This window comes from Manis javanica, chromosome 9 (assembly GCF_040802235.1).
Source record: "Manis javanica isolate MJ-LG chromosome 9, MJ_LKY, whole genome shotgun sequence".
Classification (NCBI taxonomy): Eukaryota; Metazoa; Chordata; class Mammalia; order Pholidota; family Manidae; genus Manis; species Manis javanica.
Genome location: NC_133164.1, coordinates 51,428,876 through 51,447,820, shown reverse-complemented (window position 1 = coordinate 51,447,820; position 18,945 = coordinate 51,428,876). Strand labels below are relative to the sequence as shown.

The following is an 18,945-nucleotide window of genomic DNA, read 5'->3' as shown; positions in this document are numbered from 1 at the left end:
GATTAGAACAAGTCTGTCTGACACCAGAGCACATGATCTTTACTACTGTAATTTGTATGTGTAACAATATTTTATCTCTTCTTCCCACTTAATGTAATATAGTCCTCGGCTATAATAAACCTATGCTTGATTGGGATATTGTAGTTCTTTATGGTTTAACTACCATCTCAGCCCACCTGGCATAGTTATCATGGGAAAGTATTATGTAGAAATACCTTTAGGAAGTAATTCAGAAGACCTCTGAATGTAAACGATCAGAGGACTGTGGGGTACAAAATATTCACGTACCATTGTTTTCAGCTGCTTCCATTTGCACTGTAACTCAAAGAACTTGAGTAACAACTTCTTTCCCAAAATGAAGAGTTCCGAAGATAACATTTTCTCTGTGCTTGTAGACAGTGTCAACAAGTTCACGCTGATTACTTTATCACCTGGTAAGTTTACTGAGAGTACCATGACAGAAAATCCATAAGAAATGCAGCACCATTGCATTTCCAGAGATTGCCTATTTCTCCAGGGGTTCATTTGCATGCTGTTTCCCCATCCCTTTGTGCTTTAAGGGAGTTCATGTTATCATTCCATCTGTGAAAACAATTAAAACTGACAAAATCCACACAAAAGGCATTGTCAACCGAGAAGAAACCAGTCCATTTATGAAACTGCTCATGCAGAACCATCAGTTATTGAAAAGATCCTGGGTATGTTTCCTGTTATTCATGCATAAAGTATGTCAGGGGACCCTGCAGAACTAATTAAAGTATGGATTTGTATGTGTGTCATTGTAGGCTAAAGGCAAAGAAAGACAGTGGCTGAGACACCAGGCTGCCGGAGACCTAGACGATGCCAAGATCATCGATGGGCTGACTGGAGAAAAAGCCATCTACAGACGCCGGGGTGAGCTGGAGCCACAGGTGAGTGACAGTGGACGAGTGCCTCGGGTCTGCTGGGGTCGATCTTCCTGACAGACAAGTCGCCTCTTGAGTTAATGCCTTTGTCAAAATACCATACACCTTGAATGTGGCAACAAAGGAAAGCATCATATTTTTTTAATTAGAAAAAAACGCATAATTATTATACTGTTTATTATATGAGTCAAGAAGTACCAGGCACACTCAAATTGAGTAATTTAAGGACCGGCTGATAATAAGGCTATTTGCAGAGGTAAAAGAGACAGCATGGCACATGTGCAGCAGTGGGCTAACCTACCCCCATGTCTGAAGGAGTGAAGGGAACACTGACTGGAACCTAGAGAAGAGAGCTCCGAGGGAGGCTACCTGCCAGCGACTGTCGCCTTTGGGGAGGGAGAGCCGCCCATGGCCACTGCAGGGAGGGAGCTGAGGGAACAAATGCCCACCTTCACCCTCCGTGTCCTGCCAGTACCTCCCATCAGCAGAACCAACCGGAAGCCAGCAGCCAGGAGAACTGTTAGCATCCTTGCTGCTGAGCTCCCACGGCACACAGCCGGGTGCCTTGGAGGTGGAAGTGAAGATCCTCGCCTTTGTGAATCCCAGAGGGTTTAGACAAGTGAAACCATGAGGGCAACCCTGGTGGGTTTCGACTGCTCTGTCACTTTAAAGATTTGTGTCATCCTATAACTGAAGATGATTTTGGAAAATAAGGAATTATCCCTTAAATAATTCTAATTGTAGTATGTAAAGCTTTAGGCCTTACCATTAACATATTTGCAATACAATGGCAAAAAAAAAATGGCCTGGAGGCTCTGTGACTTCTCCCTCCCCTGAATAACCAGAACTGCCCGGCAGCCACCGAGCCCTGTAGTGCCAGGAGCAGTGGGGAAAGTGTGCTCCTTATTCTGCTGACATGTGCGCTCAGAGAGGACCCTTTGGGAAGTTGGAGAGTTCTTTCTTCTGTGTCACTGGTATGAGTCAGCAGCTACTTTCTTCACTGACTCATCGTGGTCAACAAATGTGTTCAGATACATCCAAAATTGTGAGCACTCCTGGAGGCATATGTGGTGCTGCTCTTAATTTAGGCAGACTCAACACGTTTTTAAGAAATATATTGAATTCGTCTCAAACCATTACACTCAAAAACCCATAATATTTTTTTGAAATTATCTCTTACTCATTCGTTTTCATACATATCAGCAAGTGTATAATAACAGAATAATCTGGAACTTCTTCCTCTTTTTTTTTTTGTAAGTAAAACTGGCAAATATACTTTTGTTTTTAGTTCTGCAAACTGGCAGGCATGAGTCCAAAGTCAAGCTGAAGCTCATAAGGACTTCACATTTTAATTGGTGGTGGTTGCTGAACAGCAGTTAGATGCCACATTCGTGCCTTTAAATGCCAAGAAAATAAAGAGAAGTAGTAATTCAGTAATTGGAAGGGAGAGAAAACAGAAAGCTTACTAATGACAAAAGACATTTAGAGATTTTCCTTCAGTTTTTTGCTAGACCTCCTCTCACATAATGTTGTAGGAATCTGACATTTCTTGCTGTGTGGAAAATGATTTACAGGTCATTACACAACAGGTACAAGCAATACTGGTGTGGGTTTCTCAGCTCATTCTTGCTAGTGTAACTGACTCCAACGCTTGACATGAAAATGACATATTGGGCTTTTTATCTTTCCAGACATTATTATTTTTTAAGATGGCATCAGCGTCAGTAAGGCAGTTTTACTAGACTAGGTTGGGCCTTGAAAGAACCATATTCCAAAGGAAAATCTTTCCCATGTGGCCCTGACTATCAGCACAAGTCTGAATTCGATGTACTGTAATATAGTCCATAGATGCCTTTCCACTTTACAGGAGGGCCTGTGCGGTGCAGAGCCTACCGCTGATCTGCCTGCCTCAGGGCTGGCACTCTGGGGCCTGTGTGAGAGCCCCAGAATAGCAGCCAGTGGGGTATTCTGGTTCACAAGGCTTTCCATTGTTGCCCCCCTCAGCTGGGCAGCCCCCAACAGAAACCCAAGCGCCTGCGCCTGGTGGTGGATGTGTCTGGCAGCATGTACCGCTTTAACGGGGTGGACGGCCGGCTGGAGCGCTCCATGGAGTCAGTGTGTATGGTCATGGAAGCCTTCGAGAACTATGAAGAAAAGTTCAAGGTAATGGCATGAACTAGGGGTGACAAGAGGCATCACTGGCCACACCGCCCGAGAGTCTGTCCTGAGGTAGGGTGTGGGGTGGCTAGGTAGATGCTGGCTCCCCCAGAGTGGGCAAAAAACTTCATCTTCTCATCAGCTCACTTAGCACAGAGAAAATGAGCCTTGTGTTTCATCTGCTCTAATAATCAGAAAATGATAATGCCGTAATTTAAAGGACCAATTACTGCAGAGGAAATCACTGCCCTTGGTGGGTCATGTGACATGAGCCCCAGTGTCAGAGACAGAAAGAAAAGCAGGCACTTAGGAGCAGCTCCAGTCTCTTCCTCAGGTGTCTCAGCATCGCCCTCCTCATCCCAGTTGCCCTCACTCCCTGGTTCTTGCCCATCACCAACTGGGCAGCTTCCCAAGGTTTGAGAACTCCTGCAAAGTGTGCTGTTCTCAGCACGGCTATTCCTTTCCATGTGGGCGTGGATGACACAGGAACGATGTCTCCCTAGCTGACAGTAAAGACGGTAACTTCGGGGAAGTGCAGCCTCCCATTCAAACTGTCTCCGTTTTGCTACTGAAGAGTTCACTCTGCGTCCCCCCCAGAGGCCTGAGCGCGGTGCTGGGCGCCTAGAGCCACGCTGATGCCAGAGATGCGCCGATCACACCATTCTTACAAAGCCGCGGAGAGCACCTGCACTTCTGCCCCCTAAACAAACAGAGCAAATGACATTAAACACAGGCACATACTGTGTAACTATTTTCAAAAGTTCAGTTTAAAGAAATGGTATATGTGCAGACATGTGTAAAAGATACAGTCTTTCCATAGATATTCTAGAGTGTGTTTGGGATCAGATATGTCCTTCAGAAATAGGCGGTCTGAGATGATTATTTAGCCTGGCATCCCACCTACACCTCAGGATGGCTCTCCCTGGTCATGTATGTGTGTTGTGATGGATACAGGAACAAGCAGACTGGTGAAACCCATCACTTTACATAAATTTACTTTAAGCCCATTTTTGAGGCTCTGAGTCTCCTGGGATCCCTTGAATGAAGCTCTCCATGTGAGATTTCCTTTTAGAATGGAGTGGTAGGGAAAAGGCACCTTTAGTCAATGAATGCAGTCAGTTGCCAGGCTCTGTACAAGTACAGGATACAAATACGAATAGGACACAGACATTCACTGTGGGAAGTAGCTTTGTTTCCCTTGAAGAACTGTGATGTGTTTCCCCTTGTGATTAGTGAAAACCATGGAACTGTTTAAGATTCCCTCTGGGTTTTAGTTGCCAGGAAGCTTAGAGCTAAAATCAAAGACCAGCTGTAACAGCTTTATCATATCTTATAGTTTACACACTAGTATTCAGCCTTTTCCTTCCCTTGAGATGCAAGCTTTTCTTGATTTTTTGGTTTTTTACTTTTCTGGGTTTATAGAAATTTTTTATTTTAAAATATTTTAGATTCTGTCTAGTATGAGGTGGAGTATAATTCCTTTTTTGTCACCTGTTTTTTTTTTATTAAAGCACCATTGATATACAATCTTAGGGTGGTTTCACATACCCAACACAGTGGTTCAGCATTTTCCCATATTATCAAGTCCGCACCCTCTCCAGTGCGGTCAGTGTCAGCGTAGTAAGATGCTATAGAGTCATTACTTGTCTTCTTTGTGCTGTACTGCCTTCCCCTACCTATATTGTGACTAGAAATTATATTGCCACTTAATCCCCTTCTTGCTCCCCACGCATCCTCCCCAGTCCCTCCCCTTTGGTGACCACTAGTCCCTTCTCAGGGTCTATGAGTCTTCTGCTCTTTTGTTCCTTCTGCTTTGCTTTGTTTTTGAGGTGGAGTATAATTCTTAAGTCTCTTGGACAATGATGACCAATGGATGGGTAAACATCCATTACATTGCTCATCCCAGTTTTAACATTCCCACCTAATGTTTTAAGATCTTCAGATTCTGCTAATATTTTAATCAGCCATTGCCTCTTTATGGTCAGTGTTCCTTAGCTTCCGTTAAGTTATATGAAAATTTTAACCCATCACAGACCACAGCAAACATACCACTATTAAAATTGGCATACTCATTATCTGGAATAAATTTTGTAGTTTGAAGAGGATGTATATACCTTTCAGAGCAGAACTCTAATATGTGAAGGTTTTTAAAAGATTTATTAGGAGTTAACCAAGAATTGGTTAACACAGCTTCCCAGGACTGGGTAAAGGATTAGACAGAGGGCAGAAGGTGGCAAAGCTAATAAATAGGGAGCTCAGAGAGCCATCCTGGTAGACGGTGTGATTTCACAGAGCATGTGGAATATTTCCTGGCATCTGACACAATGGAGTATAGAGAGAGATTCATGTTTGTCCAGTCCTCACTGTTAAACTCCTGTATTCTGGAAGAAGTCTTAATGAAACCAGACATGTCCACACTAAAAAGAAACACTATCAAGGACGTGAGCATTTCACAAGATGTTTTGTTTTGTTTCTGACAGTTGCAACCCAAATTGTTGCCGTATGATGTGTGGGATTTCGATATAATTACAAGCATTCATTGCGTACTTGCTAAGAGCAGAGAACTCTGCTGGGTACATAGAGTTCCTGCCATCCTTGAGCTTGTAGCCTATGAGGGAGACATGTAAAAATTACAAACTCTGATAGAAGATTCCATGAGAGATGTGCAGTAACAGAGGTACCAACAAAGCCCTCCTCCCCAGTCACGCCCCTACAGGACATCTGTCCCTACAGCAGTATTTCCCAGAATGCCGCACAGTGTAAAGAATTTCCTCAGTCTTTGTCTATAAAGCCACAGATACATGAAGAAGATAACCGCAGTACTACAGGACTGACAAATTCAGTCATATGTTTGTACCAAGACACCAAGATGAACTTTTTTCAAGGCTTGAAGAAGCTTTCTCATTTTTTATGCTATTAGATTTTTAACAGGCAGGCTGCACTTTTAATGGTTTTGGTTTTGTTCATTTTCTTCTCCTTATAAACATACTCCTCACATTCACTACAGTTCCTTTATAACTTTTTTTGAGAGCACAGAAAGCCTAATGAAACCAGCACATTAAAATCTTTCCAGCAAAAGGAAAAGACCTTAGGACCTCACAACCAAGCTCTTTGAGGGCAAGTGGTACTTAGGCGAGAGTCCGGAGGGCTGGAGGGAGAGGGTGGTCTGGGGAGGGCACAGGAGCTGTTCCTGCAAATCCCTCTCCATGTCCACAGACCTGAGAACTGAGGTCTCCTCACAGGTCACTCACCCCAGCCTCCCCATTCTTCAGGCGGGAAAGGAGACCCAGAAAAATGAAGGACTTCTCCCAAAGTCGGAAGGCTTGTTGGAGACAGAGTAGGATAGAGCCCAGGACACCTCTGTTCATTTGTTGTTTTTTCTTTGTTTTTTTAATTTGGTTTTTAAACTCTCTCCTTTATTTCCCCTCTTTTTTATTTGGAAAAAATTTAAACCTACAAAAAGGTTGAAAGAACAGTAGGATGAAGGCCCATATGTCCTCAGATTCTCCAGTTGTTAATATTCTCCCTCATTTACTTTGTGTTTCTAACTATGTACTCTTTCCTCTCTGATTCATTTGAAAGTAAGTTATAAACATCATATGCTTTACCTCTAAATGCTTCATTATGCTCCTCCTAAGAGTAAGGACATTCTCTAACACAACATCAATACCATTATCACAACTAAAGAAATTATCGATAATTTCAGAATGTCTTCTAATATACAATCCAAATTTACTTTCCCAACTCTCCAGAAGTGTCTTTTCTAATCGTTTTGCCCCTGGCAATGCAGGATCCGGTCCAAGTCCAGTCCTTATTTTTGGTCATAATGTCTTATTATCCTCTTAATCCGGAACAACCAACTCCCCTACCGTCGCCATTCTGCTACTCATGACAGTCACTCTCTGAACAGTCCAGGATCAGTTGTTTTGTAGAACGTCCCTTTTCTGGATTGGTCTGGCTGTTTTCTCATGGTACTCCCCAGCCACCCAGTCTCTGCCAGGGCTCCCCAGACCTCATTTGTAGACGGTAGGAAAGAGGTGAGATAGAGCCCTCTCACATTCTGTGAGAACTTTTTTTATACTTAAATGTTTTGGGGCATAGGAAATGAGTCCTCATAGTACAACATATTAAAGATGCAGTAGGACTGAGAGTAAAGTGAAGTCTCTGCTTCCCTCTCTCCGGTGGACTTTGTGGTGTCCATTAGTGGACTTTTTTTGGTGTCTTCTCAGAGATATTTGATGCATGTATGCCAAGGGGCAGCGCTGTGAACATTCACTCTGTTCCGTGTCTTTATACTGTGTGAGCATATTCAACTCATTTAATCTCTCTGCACTTTCATTTTCTCATTTGTGAAAGAAGCATGGAGACTGGGGATAATCATAGAAATACGTCATTTACTCAGCAAATACAATATGATGCAATGACAGTTTTAGGAACACCTACTGAAAAATTAAAAAATTTACGTTCCATAGCCCAGGAGGCATCACTTGGGTGTCTTAGCAATTCCACAGTGTGCTCCAAGACTCCCTACTCCCCAGTTCCAGACAGTTCATGATGTTATGTTTCTACAATTACCCCTCTGTTGTAAGGTGTCTAGTCTGTATTTGCTTTGAAAGCCTCAGAAGTCACCAGCCTGGCCCGGTGAGCTGGGCTCTTCCCCAAAACCTCTCTCTTGGCATCTCTTTGTGTTTTGTTTGGCTAGGGCTCCACTCCTGAGCTCTGGGCCATTCCAGTCCAGGTCCAGGAGGCTCACTGGGAGTCAGCCTCCACTTACTCCACCTTCGCGTGATCCATGCCAAACCACAGGGAACCTTGAGCAAGAATTACTGAGAAGGAAAGGTACTTCAGGGGCAGGACACATTTCAAAGCCATCTGGAGTTTTTAAAGTTTCTCCTAATTGTTCTACCAACTGAAGTCAGTTCTTCTCAGGAACATTTACAGTAGGCCACTTCAGAGAGGAGTGACATTATTTGCTAATAATCAGCATAAACTGCTCTAATCCTGTAATCAACAGCATTTTCAATGTTCACGTAACACTTAAACACTGGAGTGAAAGTGGAATGGTGACAGTTACGTGAACCACTCTAAGTTAGGAAGCACTTTTATCCTTTGTCTTCTTCATATGTTTGTATCCTCTGATTTCTCCAAGCCCCTGGGAACATTTCACTGGAACCTTTAAAGTAGACCTCCTTTTCAAAAGCTCTTACTACCTTCATTTTTTCCTCAAAGTATTCAATAACACCGAAAGTCAGGAGACTGTTTCTCCACTGAGCACTCAAATAGTGACACCAGAAAATAGATGGATTTATTTAGTTATTGAGAAGTTGGACTTTGACAAAAAAAACACTCAGATTTATTGTTTCTCTGAAGACATATAAACCATGTTCCAAGGTCATGGTTTCCTAGTAATGTAACAGGAACCCTTGAAGGGTGTGGGGGCAGCCCTTTTTACCCCTTCCCTCTGTCCCTGAGTGAACCAAAACAATTCCACTTATATTGACATTGCGTGATGTTTCACAGTCTGGGCTTTTGTGCAATATTTCATTTGGAAGAGTTCCACTGCTTTTAACAATTTTAAAGAATTAGAGAACCACTATTCTAGGACCAATCCTGGATTGTTATTGCTTATAGACTGAGAGCTTTCTTTTGGAAAAGGCTGCCTCAGTCCGTAGGTTTAGATGCTTCACTCCCTTGGCAGGTGAAAAGGCCTAAGGGCTCCTACTACTGAGGGAAGGAGGCGTTTTCACTCCATTCTTGGGGGCAGGAACCGTTGGATTTTCAGAGAACCCTGGGGGCAGGAATGATCTTAGAAATTACTTTCAGCAACCTTTTTATATTTTACAGATTAGAAAATCTAGGTCTTCTGACTTCTACTTCAGGACCCCTTCTTAGTTGATGTTTTATCCCTGTTTCTTGCAGCCATTTTATTTCTGCCCAGTCAGTATTTTCACAAAGCTGTAATTCAGGAGGCAATGTGTCAATCACATGAAGCATTCTGCCTGCGCCTCCCCTTAGCACTTCATCATCCAAAGGAAGTATGGTGGACATACTTTTATCAAAGACATCTTGGTCATAAGGGCTGGGTTAGCTCCCAGAAGGATGTGGTAAGCCAAGGCTTACAAACCAGCACCTGCCGGGAAAATTCCTTCTGTCAAAAACTTAGTTCGGTGCCTGCCGTTAACCTTTAATGCCACAGGAATGCCAATCATCCTATCAGGCTCAGGCTTTGAATAAATTCTTATTGCTATATGGAGATAGGACCAAAGATGGGTGTACAGACTTCTCTGAGTCCATTCAGAATTGACTCAATTGTTGATGTAGAAGTATTGGCCAAGCCAGCCATTCAAAAAGCTGAAGTGGAGATGAGGTGGGGGGGTTGGGGGCAAGAAGGTTGGAGGCGTAGTTAAGCAAAGATTATTTCACTCTAGTAAAAACATTGGATTTTGAGTCAGAGCACCTGGGTTTGGCCTCCACCCTTTGCCAACACTGGATCTCTGACCTTAAGAAAGTCTGTTAATCTCTCTGACCATCAATTCCTTCATTTGTAAAATGAGGTTAATAACACCTACCCCAGAGTTTGTGGAGAGAATCAAAATGATGTGAGATATATGGAAGCACTTTGTAAACTATAAAAAACTGTATGAATGTTGACATTGTATTCATTAAATGTATTATTCTATCCTTTCAGTGACCAGGTGAGGTTAGGTAAAACAGAGATTACCCCTGTTGTCAGAGGTTAAGTCACTGACAAGCATATAATGCTAGAGGTTATCTAAACCAGCCTTATTTACAAGAAGTAAACAGATTTAGAAAGGTAAAGGTACTTGCCCTAGATCAAAAAGCTTGTTAATGTCAGAGCTAACTCTAGAACGCTTGACCTTCAGAACATTACTCTTTTTACATTGACTCCCATGGTATGAAGAAAGGTTAGCCAGCTAATACTGTAGATTATTGGGTAACATCCTAGGGTTCTATTGACACTTCTCCTGACCTTTTAAAGCACATATTTATATCATCCAATTCTTTGCTGCATACTGTCAGTAGTGCCATCTTAGAATGGTATATTTGGATTTCTAGAAGGAGGTTAGAATTTCACATCACCAGTCTTCAGAAATAGCTTTGATGATTGTCTCGCACCTACTTATGATGTGGATGCATAATAAAGTATAGCCTCTCCTAAAGTTAGCAAACGATTATCCTTCATAATATAAATTTAAATATAAATATTATTCGTGAAAAATGCTAATAGCTCCTTGTTCTCAGCAGAGCTTTCTTTGCAGTCTAGGTATTATAAATCATCCTTATTTGATGATAAATCTTTGTGTTTTAGACAAACTCAGCTTTTGTTTTCATCTACAATATCTTCTAAATGAAAGAAATTTTCAAAAGAAAATATAGCAAAGGGCATTCTAACATAACTTTCTGAAGCAAAGAGGTATTAAAATTGGTCTTCTATGAGTGACACTTTTCTTTACTACTGTAGCTTATTATTTATCCTGGATGCTAAATTCAAGACTCCACAAGGATTTAAGGGGTGCTCTGAAAAGTGGAGAATCATGATCATAAAAATTTTGTGCTATTCAGAAAAAGGCATGATCTAAAGGTTAGGTGGTTTGATAATGGTAGTAAAGCTCTTGTTTAATGACTCCTGTGATTCCTCCTTGGAACATGCTTGAGACCCTGTCAAGTCTGATTTGACAGTGGTCACAACAGGAACCAATCAGGGTGAATGGCAGAATCAAGCATTAGAAAATAGAAATAAATGAGTGTGAGTAAAATTGCAATATTTCCAGAATCTCTCACCTGCCCTTAGTGCATCTCCACATCAGTAGGTGTTTCCAAGGGGTGGAGAGAAGTAGTCCATCTCCAAACAACAGGTAATTACAAGGGTGAGCCAGGGCATATCTGGACCAGAGAGGTTGGGTGGGGTCCCTTCTGCAGCCAATCGCAAGAGACACAGGAGAGTGGAAGTGGATTACTGCTTGGAAGCAATAAACGGGTTTCTCCCACTTTATTTCTCCCTTTTACTGATTCCAGTTTCAAAGATATTTTGCCCTGGGACTTTCTCTTCAGAGTTACAATGAGTTTATATACTTTTTCCCTTAACCCAGAAAGTTTTAAGGATTAGCAAATTTCTGTCTGTAAAATATGTAGGGATCCTTGGCTCGCAAATACTAGATAATTATAACATAGAACTATTGTTTTTCATGGAAGCTTAAAATGATCTACAGTGACACCAGGAATGTCCCACATTTGGATGTACTTTGGATTCCTCCCTAGCATTTTATTTACTTTGGGCACAGAGTGATACCCAAGCCATCTGATGAACCAGAGCCTGCGGAACATTTTATAAGCCCCGTCCTGTCCCTTAGGTGCGTCTCCTCAGCCTGTGCAATACTAACCAGGTACAGACAAAGGCAAACAAAAAAAGTCCTCTGCAAATAGCACTTTCCTTACCACAAATAAACAAAGGAAGGGGGGAAAGGAGAAACAAATGATGGAAGAAAGGGAAGCAGAGAGAGAGGAAGAAAGGGAGGTCTGTGACCCATCTACCTTTAGCTTATTTGTCTGAACAAGTATAGTATACTTTTTTGTCTCCTGGTCAAAAAAATAAATAAATGGTTGATAGGTGGGTAGGTAAGTGGATAGATAGATCAGTCAATCAAATGGTAGATGGATAGTTACTAAAATGTTTTTGAAGTATTTCTTCAGCCAGTATCTGCTTTTGATAAAGAGCATCCAATAACTTATTTGACTGTATTTCTTTAATAATTAACTAATAATTAGCTAGCAGCTTTTTTCCCTGCAGTGACCATTTAAGTCAACCCCTTAAGCAGACAAATGGCCAAATACTTTTTTATATAGTCTCACCCATGGTCATTTGATTAGTAAGAACTTTAACCTTTGGCTTAAAGGGAAGAAAAAGCCAAATACTTTTACAGCCTTCTTACTTCAGCCAAATAAGAGAAACCTACTTCCGCTTCAAGGACCTGATCTTATCCCCTCATGTGATAGATCCGTTACTTCACCAGCCGTGTAATGAAAACAGCTTGCCTGGTGCCTTCTTGAGAGAACTTTATTCTTGGCTAAAAACCATTGTTTTTAAAGCCTGCCATGACCATTGCTAAATTAGACATGACAGGACCTTGAGCCTGCGTCCATGGAAGAATGGGCCATGCTTTCTCCACATCCATACCAGTCCTAGCACTGAACACATGGGTGACTTTAGTCAGCCATATACTGAAGCCAGTACTGTACTGTAGTTATTCATTGTCAAGAGCTATACAATTTTAAGGGTTCAAATTTTGTTACCTTTTCACTACATTGATAGCAAACTATCCTAAAGAGATTATTTTTTCATGTGTGGAATTTGTTACACCCTTAGGAAGCATTTATTATCAAGCTTTTTAAAGGTATGGGTTAATTTCCCTCATAATTCTTTTGTATCATCCTTTGAACTAAAAAAAATAATGCTTAAAACCAAGCATGGAATAAGGTCCCAGCCCCCTGCCCAAGGTGCCACCTTGGCCCTCCTTCGACCATGCCCCCACCCATGAGGCCAAGAGTCTATGGGCATGCCCACGTAGAGCCAATTTCTAGCTCATGTTCACAGTTCCCAGAATCCCTGACTCTCCTGCTCAGATGACCCCAAGCCTGCTTCCAGGGCCTCTTTCTAAGGTCCACTTCCTAGGGCAGACTGGCCAGTGGTGTGGCCACCTAGGTCTGAGGGATAGTCAAGGGGCAACTGTCTGGAGGAGCACGATGGCACGTGAATGTGAGGGCTGTGCGTCTGCACACAGGCATGTGAGGCACCTCCCTGTGGGACAGAGAAGGGCCTGGGCTGCAAACCAGGGGCCAGTACTGCCAATACCCCCATGTTCTTGCTCAGAACTCAAGCACTCCAAGTATTTGACATTTGACCCTGGCTTTCCAGTGTCACGTGCCCTGTCCTCGCCGGCAAGAACAGCATGCAACAACAGCAGGATTCTTCTGCAGAAAGCTTTATTCTTCAGCTCTTTGTGAAATAAATGAGTTGGGCAGGACCCAGAGGGGAAGGAGAGGCTTGCTTATATAGTTCTCATGCTCTGACCTGGTTGGTGCGGCTCCATATGCCTTATTAGCATAACCATTTGGTGGGTCTCATTGGTCCTTATGCCAAGGCGCAATTAGCATGTAGTTTAGTGGTGTGGGATGATTTGTCATTAGGAAGTTCGGGGCCTTCCGGCTGCCCTGCATTGGGCGCTATTTTCTGAGCGCGGCTGCCAACATCTCCCCCTTTTTTGTCTAACAGAAGCTCAAGGCGGAACTTGCCAGCAGAGGCAGAGACAGAGGCCTGACCTCCATCATACTTCCTGATGCCCCCTTTTTGGAGAGGGGTTCTGGGCATCTACCCCTATGCAGTCAGGCATGCCTCTCAGAGGGGTCCAAGACCTCTTGCAGTGCTTTGCTTCGCATCCTCTGGCTGGCGTTGGGACCGCTTGGTACAAAGGGTTTGGACCTTTTTTCTCAACCCTCTTGCACCATGAGCTTCTTAAAGAAAGCTGTGATTAAGCATTGAGGTACTCGGGCCTGGTGCAGTGCCACATGGGCTCAGGGTGCAAGAGCTACTTCAAGCTAAAGCCGAGCTTCCTTCTTAAGCATGTTGAGCCACACTTGGGGAGAGGCGCCAACGTCTATCGCCATTAGGGCTTGAGCAAGGATTACCTTGTCCTGCTTATGTTGGTTGCGGAGTCTGCATAACAACCAGAGTAAGAGCATGAGACCTCCAAGCAGGAACACGCCCATCCCAGCCATGCCCGCCCACTCCTTGACGTGGGAGAGAGCTCTGAGGAACTAGGAAGAGAGTCCTTCCGCTACGGAGATATCTAGATGGGTGGAGTTGATGTGGATAATTTCTCGCCGCAGCTCTTCTAGTGTCCCATCGAAGTCTTGGGACCAGTTTCCTGAAAGATACTGGGACAGGTCTCGTGACAGATTAGCTGCCCGTGTAAAATTTTTATATTGAATGCTAGTGATGCAGAGGGCACGATATTTCCGCTCACATCCCAATTGGGCCATTTGCCAGAGCACCTCTATTTGTTCCTCTACGAGATCTATGCGTTGATTGAGGATCATTATTCCTCCTTTCAGTTTGCCATCAAGTGTGGACTGTTGGTCCAGGGCAGAAGCTACTGAGGCTGCAAGGTTATTGAGCTCTGTAGCCGATTTGATGGAGGTGTCTAAAGCTATACCAGCGGCGGTGGCTGCGACCGCGGTCGCGGAGATCAGGAGCACTATGGCGGCTGTAACACCGAAATCGCGCCTTTCTCGAAACAGAGTCATGGTGTTAGGGGCGTCTACGGGAACAGGGACCCAACGGGGGATGCGGACTACCAAAGCATTGGTAAAGTTACGCGCATCCCAACACTGAGACAGAAAGCAGGTTTCATTGGAGCAGGAGTCAAAGCTACTATTGGATAAGATAAACAGAAATGGGGGGTATACGCATACTGGAGAAGGTGGAAAAAGGGAATTAGGTGACTCTGGACCTGATTTTGCTGAACACGTGTAGTTCTCGTTGTTATGGGTCATGATCATGTTCCAGTGTGCGCGCATGTGGTTATTTTCGCACCAAAAGGTGATATTTTTTACACCGATTCCCCCACCCTGGAGGGCGGAAAAGGGGGAGAGGTCGGTACACGAGCCATTGACTCTACACAGCATCCATTTATGGAAGGGGTTCATGCTCAGCTGCTGACGAAACTCGCCTTCGAGCACCTTTACTGGCCACCAAGCCTCATTGGCTGGCCGTCCCTCCATATCTGGGGAGATGGTAAACTCCTGCCTCTCAGTTGCCCACGTTACTACAGTTGACTGACAGTCCAGGGCCACAGCTCTCCCTCATAGTCGCCCACACAATGGGAGGCATATTTGGGTTGACGAGGCCTGTCGGTGGAATTGTTCCTGGGAGAGTGTACAAATGTGCCATTGATCCAGAGAACCATCTGGTGGATAGTCATGTTCTTATAGGGCGGGCTCCCTTCCTTATTAGGCCCTTCAAATTTAGCTGACATAACGGGGAGGCTACTGGCCTCTAGAATTATGTCACTGAACCATCCGTATTTCCTCCGTTTCAGGGAGATACAGCCAGCTAGATTCTGAGTGGTGAAGCATAATGACCCATTAGTTACGAAGGATCGGTTTTCTCCCAGGGGAGCTACTAGGGTGTCTTTAACTAAGTAGGGCAAGTTCATACTAGCATTGGTAGTGAAAAAGCGCGGAAAAACGGCTGCATTGAAACGGACAGGCATAGGCTTAGGAAAGGCAGACAGGATTCCCCATCTCAATACTCCCTGAGTCGGGGTCTCCAGTGTCAGGAGCAGGGTCAGGAGGTATAGCGAAGTCATCTCCTTTGTTTAGGACTTTCCTCGTTAGGCGCTCCGGGATCCAGAAGGGATTTTCTTCACCCTGGGGGAAAACACACACAGCTCCCCTGGATCTGATTATGATTGGATCCGGGCCCTTCCATTGGTTAGATAACACGTCCTTCCATTTTACTAGTTCTTGTGGGTCTTTTGGCCACTGATTATGGCGATCCGCTGCTGTATGGCCTTGAGCATCCAGATTCAAAAAATTTATAGTGAAAAGTGCTAGGGCTATGGCAGTTTTTGGTGTGGGGGGTATATCTTCAATTCCCCCTTTTTGTTTAAGTAAATAGGATTTGAGCGTGCGGTTCGCGCGTTCCACAATCCCTTGACCCTGTGGGTTGTAGGGAAGGCCAGTGATATGTTTTATCTCCATGTGATGACAAAATTGAGCAAATTTTGTAGAGGTATAGGCTGGGCCATTGTCTGTTTTCAGAATCTGTGGTAACCCCCATGCGCTCCAAGCTTCAAGGCAGTGCTGGATGACATGGGAAGCTTTCTCTCTTGACAATGGGGAGGCAAAGATGACTCCTGAACAAGTATCCACGGATACATGTACATATTTCAGTTTCCCAAAAGACGAAATATGCGTCACATCCATTTGCCAAACTTGTAAAGGCCTAATACCTCTGGGGTTGATCCCAACATGAGGTGTGGGAAGGAAGCTGCAGCAATGTTGGCAGCTAAGGACAATGTTCCTAGCTTCGGCCCTGGTTATGCTAAACCGCTTGCGCAGTGTTTCGGCAGTGACATGAAATTGTGTATGGAATTTTGAAGCTGCGGTGATAGGGTCTAGCAGGGGAAAAGCTATATATCTGGTTGCGAGGTCTGCCAGGTGGTTGCCTTGAGTCATAGGCCCGGGAAGGCCTGAATGTGCTCTGATATGAGTTATATACAAAGGAGATTGCCTATGAAGTAGTGCTGATTGTATCTGTTTGAACAAAGTGGCTACTGGGCTGGACGCTTTGATTAGCCCGGCCACTTCTAGAGATTTGACTGCATTAACTACATAACAGGAGTCAGACACAATATTTAAAGGTTCAGGAAAGATTTGTAGGACCTCTAAGACTATGCGACATTCCACTATTTGTGGAGTGTCAGGCGTGTAGCCTTTTGTCACAACTTTGCCATCATGGACATAGGCACCTGTGCCTGTCTTAGACCCGTCCGTGTAAACTGTTTTTCCATGAGGCAGCGGGGTTAGGCTAGTGACCCGAGGAAATACTAGGAGATGATTTTTGGTGAAGTTGATGAGGGGAGGTTTAGGGAAATGATTATCAAAGGTTCCTGAGAAACTGTAAGCAAGTATGGCCCAATCATCGTTCATAGCACATAATACTTGTATCTGTTCTACGCTGTAAGGGGTTATAATTTTAGCTGGAGCCTCTCCGAAATGTGTCATGGAGGTTTTTACTCCTCTCAAAGCAAGTTTGGCCACGGCTGCCGGATAGTACTCTATTGTCCTAGCCTGAGAGGCTTGGGGATGGATCCAGATCAGTGGGCCGTGCTGCCATAAAACTGCTGTTGGCAGCTCCGGGGTGGGAAGCACACACAACTCAAAGGGTTCATTCGATTGCACTCTATTTAATTGTGCTGTCATCAAAGCCTGTTCTACTTTGCGAATGGCTTGTAATGCCTCAGGTGTGAGGGAGCGCGGTGACGTTAGTTGTGGGTCTCCTTCTAGGGTTTTAAATAGTGGAGTCAATTCAGTGGTGGGTATCTTTAAGTATGGGCGCAACTAATTAATATCCCCTAGGAGTTTTTGGAAGTCATTCAAATTTCGCAATTGATTATGTCTTATCTCAAGCTTTTGGGGGCAAATTACATCTGTGTAAATGGTTGCTCTTAGGAATTTGCTAACACTAGATTTTTGGACCTTCTCGCTTGCTATATTCAGTCTCTAATTTTCTAGGGATCTAGTGAGATCTATATATGCTTCTTCTATTTCCGCTGGTTGTGGGGAGCAAAGAAGGATGTCATCCATGTAATGGATGATCTTTAGCGTGGGATAGGTCTTACGAATTGGGTCTAGCGCTCGCTGAATGTACAGTTGACATATGGTGGGGCTATTTGCCATTCCTTGAGGGAGGACCTTCCACTGAAATCTGGCATCGGGTTGTTCATGGTTAATAGCTGGCAAAGTAAAAGCAAATCTTTCCCTGTCCTTGGAGCTTAGAGGTATAGAAAAGAAACAATCTTTAATATCTATTATGAGCACTTTCCATTCTTTGGGTAAGGCAGAGAGGAGTGGCAGTCCCCGTTGTACGGGTCCAAGCATTCTCATTTGAGCATTTACTGCTCTCAGATCATGAAGCAACTTCCATGATCCTGACTTTTTCCTGATTACAAATATGGGTGTGTTCCATGGGGACACAGAGGGTTCTAGGTGTCCCACTTGGAGCTGCTCTTGCACTAAGCAATGAGCTGCTTCTAATTTTTCAGAGGATAGGGGCCACTGAGGAACCCATACGGCCTCCTCTGTGAGCTAAGGTATGGGCATGGCATCTTCAATGGCCCCTATGAAAAACCCAGGCCGTGACGGTCATTCTTTACTTTGGGCAGGATGGGCTGTATGCGTCCCTGTTGGTGTTTCCCCAGCCCCTTGCCAGGGATGTATCCCATGTCCATCATCATGCCTTGGGCGGGGGTGGAGTATTCATTAATGAGTTTGAGGCCTAAGTCTCTCATGACATCCCTCCCCCATAAATTGACCGGTAGAGGGAGTACATAAGGGGTGACTGTACCCTCTTGTCCTTCAGGGGCTCGCCATTTCAATGGTTTGGCACTAATTGAAGGGCTTGACTCATATCCTAAACCTTGTAATGAATGTGAGGATTGGGTCACAGGCCACTTGGAGGGCCACCAGGTTGCAGAGATAATACTTTTATCTGCTCCAGTGTCTAGGATTCCCTCAAAGCTCTTTCCCTCTATTTGAAGAGTTAATTTTGGTCTGTCTGCTAAATCTAATACTATGAAGGCTGAATCCCAGTCAGAGGAGCCGAAGCCCCTTTCTCCCCTCTCCGTGTTGGTAGCAGGATAATTGGCGTGGAGACTAGGTAAAACTAAGAGCTGGGCTATGCGGTCTCCCGGGGATATAGGATAGATTCCTCTGGGAGCCGAACACATGATTTTTACCTGTCCTTCATAATCTTGATCTATAACTCCGGGATGAACTACCAGGCCTTTCAATGCAGCAGAAGAGCGCCCTAGGAGTAACCCAATGGTATTTGGTGGTAGGGGGCCTTTAAAGTCTGAAGGGATAGGCTGAACTCCCATCTGTGGAGTCAACACTATTCTGGTGGTGGCACGGATGTCCAATCCCGCGGAACTTGAAGTGGCTCTCCTTGGGGGGCCTGGTTGTTCCCGAATGACACTTGCGTGCTGGTTGCCCCATATATTTGCGGGCCCTGGTGACGGGGGCCCCTCTGGGCGTTTTTTGGCAGTTCTAAGGGTTTCCCTTCTATATCTTTAATAGACCG

The 18,945-nt window shown here is 44.2% G+C and overlaps 1 protein-coding gene across 7 annotated transcripts in view; it reads left to right on the top strand.

The window, feature by feature from the left end:
- Positions 1-18,945, top strand: part of VWA8 (von Willebrand factor A domain containing 8) — a 386,353-nt gene that overhangs the window by 334,615 nt on the left and 32,793 nt on the right. For all 7 annotated transcript variants that reach the window (XR_012121063.1, XR_012121064.1, XM_073212563.1 and 4 more), the window contains 2 exons: positions 786-911; positions 2,910-3,068. Coding sequence is in view for 5 of the 7 variants with exons in the window: in XM_073212563.1 (XP_073068664.1) it covers positions 786-911; positions 2,910-3,068 (285 nt within the window). In the remaining 2 variants the exon portion in view is untranslated. The remainder of the gene's footprint in view (positions 1-785; positions 912-2,909; positions 3,069-18,945) is intronic.